The 2,642-nt window shown below is 35.4% G+C and overlaps 1 protein-coding gene across 1 annotated transcript; it reads left to right on the top strand.

Moving 5' to 3' along the window:
• The first annotated feature begins 1,555 nt into the window (after positions 1 to 1,555).
• On the top strand, positions 1,556 to 2,380 carry LOC108333664 (zinc-finger homeodomain protein 8). Its single transcript, XM_017569140.2, has one exon. It carries the CDS (start codon positions 1,758 to 1,760, stop codon positions 2,283 to 2,285), a length of 528 nt encoding a protein of 175 aa, XP_017424629.1. The 5' UTR covers positions 1,556 to 1,757; the 3' UTR covers positions 2,286 to 2,380.
• The last annotated feature ends 262 nt before the right edge of the window (positions 2,381 to 2,642 follow it).

Below are 2,642 nucleotides of genomic sequence, written 5' to 3'. Positions count from 1 at the left end.
ATGGTTATCGGATTTTACAACTCACCTTCATTTTATAAATAGTGCATTCTTCCCGCATCTTTCACTCTTTTTTCTATTTTCTTCTTTCATTATTGCTGTATATTTACTCTATAAAAGAGTTTATCTTACTCAATTCTAAATATCTAGAAAACAATCAAGACATTCATGTTGTATCCCGAAAAATTTGTATATACAAAATGGATAAATATATAAGAACATTGATCATTTAAGCCTTAAAAAATTTACTTTGTGTTCTCGTGATATTTACATGATATTTATAGAACAATATCTTCATTGATATTGACCAATGACTACAATTCTCACCATCGAATAAGGATGATAATCAAAATTGAAGTATATGGATTTCACATGCACCGATAAGGAATTATAGAAAGGTGAAGAGAGTCATTGAGAAATGAAGGAAACACACGGAGAGTTGAAATTTGTTGTCTAAAGCATCTATTATCAAATTAGATGGCCACTAAGGATAGAGCAGAAAATAATTAATAAAATGGCAAGTATATGCATAAGAGAAAGATGAAGGGAGGTAGGGTAGGAAGCATATTTTGGTTGTTGCAGCCTTAACAAAGAAAAGAGAAACAAAGTAGTAAACTAAAGTGATAAATGTGTTTGTGTGTGTGGGTTTGTGGGCATGGGATTGACACTGTACAGTGACTGGACACTGAGTGGAGAAAAGGAAGCAAAGCAAAATGGTTCCCAAAAGCTACTGAACCAACCATTATTGTTTTCCGACACATCAAGTGAACGCGTCTTTTGCCTCTCAAAATCCCACCCACTCATTTTTTTTTTTCAATTCCTAAATCTTATATTATATATTTCTCATCCTCTCACCATTCTTATACCTCCCACCCAATTATTGCCAACTCAATCTATATAAATTCATTTTCCCATGCACTTATAATAACCATTTTTTTTTTCTTTCTTTTAACTTCTTACCACTACTCTTTTCACTTTGCTAACATGTATGTTTTCCAATGTCCTTTTTCGGAGTGCACAATCCACAATCCAATGTTTTCTCTCTTTATATATGCAAGTTGTTAAAATAACAACAATAGAATTGGTTTATATTATCTAGATAGATCCAGGAGGAGATGGTTTGACATGTTTATATTTTATTGAGAAGAGAAATTGAGAGTATGAGTAGTAGAAAAGTACAAAAAGAGGGGTGTGTCTGTATCTGTATGTAGAGAGAAAATAATGAAATTCCCCAAGGTTTTGTTTTCTGCATTCCAAAGTGAATTATTGGACAGAGCCCATACTGTTGAGGGTCCCTCTGCCTCAACCTTTCCTCATTTCCTTGATAGACACTCATGTCCCTTGCAGGGGCTCGAAATTACTGCTCCATTTAATATGATACCATGTTAAAAGTATATATATGTGTCAATAAAGTGTTTACTTTTATATAGACCCACTTGGATAATATATATACTTTTGGATAAATAGAACAATTATAATACATTATGCATGTTTATATGTTTGTTAGATTTAGGGTTTAGTCACAGCTTCGTAGTATTGCATGCCTAGAAAACATTATGTTAACAGGATGTTTTGTTGCTTGTGTTTACCTAGTAACAGTGGGTGATGTGGATGTTATTGATGAAGATAGATAATATTGACATGCGTATGTAGATATATAGTGGAAGTTCGCAATAGTGAGTACGTGTCCGTAGAAGGAGAGACACTGTAATTATGGTATCTAAGGATGACTATAGTAGTCATTGCAAACGCGAAGAAAGATGTTGGGTTATATAATTTATGCACTCTGCGCTTGGAAGCAGAAAGAGAGAGAAATGGAAGGAGGATCTGGAGAGAAGTGGAAGACAGTCTACAGAGAGTGCTTGAGAAACCATGCAGCCAGTCTGGGAAGCTACGCCACTGATGGGTGTGGAGAGTTCACGGTGGACGGCGGGGGGCTGCAATGCGTGGCGTGTGGGTGCCACCGGAACTTTCATCGGAAAGTGAAGTATCCTGTGGGTCCGGAAAGTCCTGAAGCCATGGATTACGGTGGTGAGGGAGGGAGTAAGAAGCGGTTCAGGTCGAAATTCAGCGCAGATCAGAAGGAGAAGATGCTGGCGTTTGCTGAGAAACTTGGTTGGAAGCTTCAGAGGAAGGATCTGGATGATGAGATTGAGAGGTTCTGCAGAAGCATTGGAGTTAGTAGGCAAGTTTTCAAAGTTTGGATGCATAACCATAAGAACTCTTCTTCCTCTTCTTCTGCTTCAGCTTCAGCTTCCACAGGAAACATCTCCTCCCTCACCCATTAACACTGTAACACTATATATTCCTTTCATCTCATCACTTTCAATCTCTGCACTTCTTGTATTTTCTTTTTCTCTTTAATTACCTCCACTTATCATCATCCTCTCTTCATTTTCTTTTCACCCTAACCTAACTACAAACATTATCTAAATTTGTTTACTCTTTAATCTTTCTGCTACAGGATTAATTAACCATTCTCTTACACACACATACATTTTTAGGTCAAAGATTAGTTAAAATAATTATATTTTTAACAACATTTTATATATAAAAAAAAATTTAATCAATCAAATTATTGCTTTTCATGATAATATGCACACACAGGCACACATTCATAATTTAAGTTTTTATTTATATATTTT

Source organism: Vigna angularis, chromosome 1 (genome assembly GCF_016808095.1).
Source record: "Vigna angularis cultivar LongXiaoDou No.4 chromosome 1, ASM1680809v1, whole genome shotgun sequence".
NCBI lineage: Eukaryota > Viridiplantae > Streptophyta > Magnoliopsida > Fabales > Fabaceae > Vigna > Vigna angularis.
This window is presented reverse-complemented; position numbering and strand designations above follow the sequence as displayed.

Coding starts and splice junctions, on each gene's coding strand:
- LOC108333664 (XM_017569140.2), top strand. CDS start 1,758: ATGTTGGGTTATATAATTTATGCACTCTGCGCTTGGAAGCAGAAAGAG.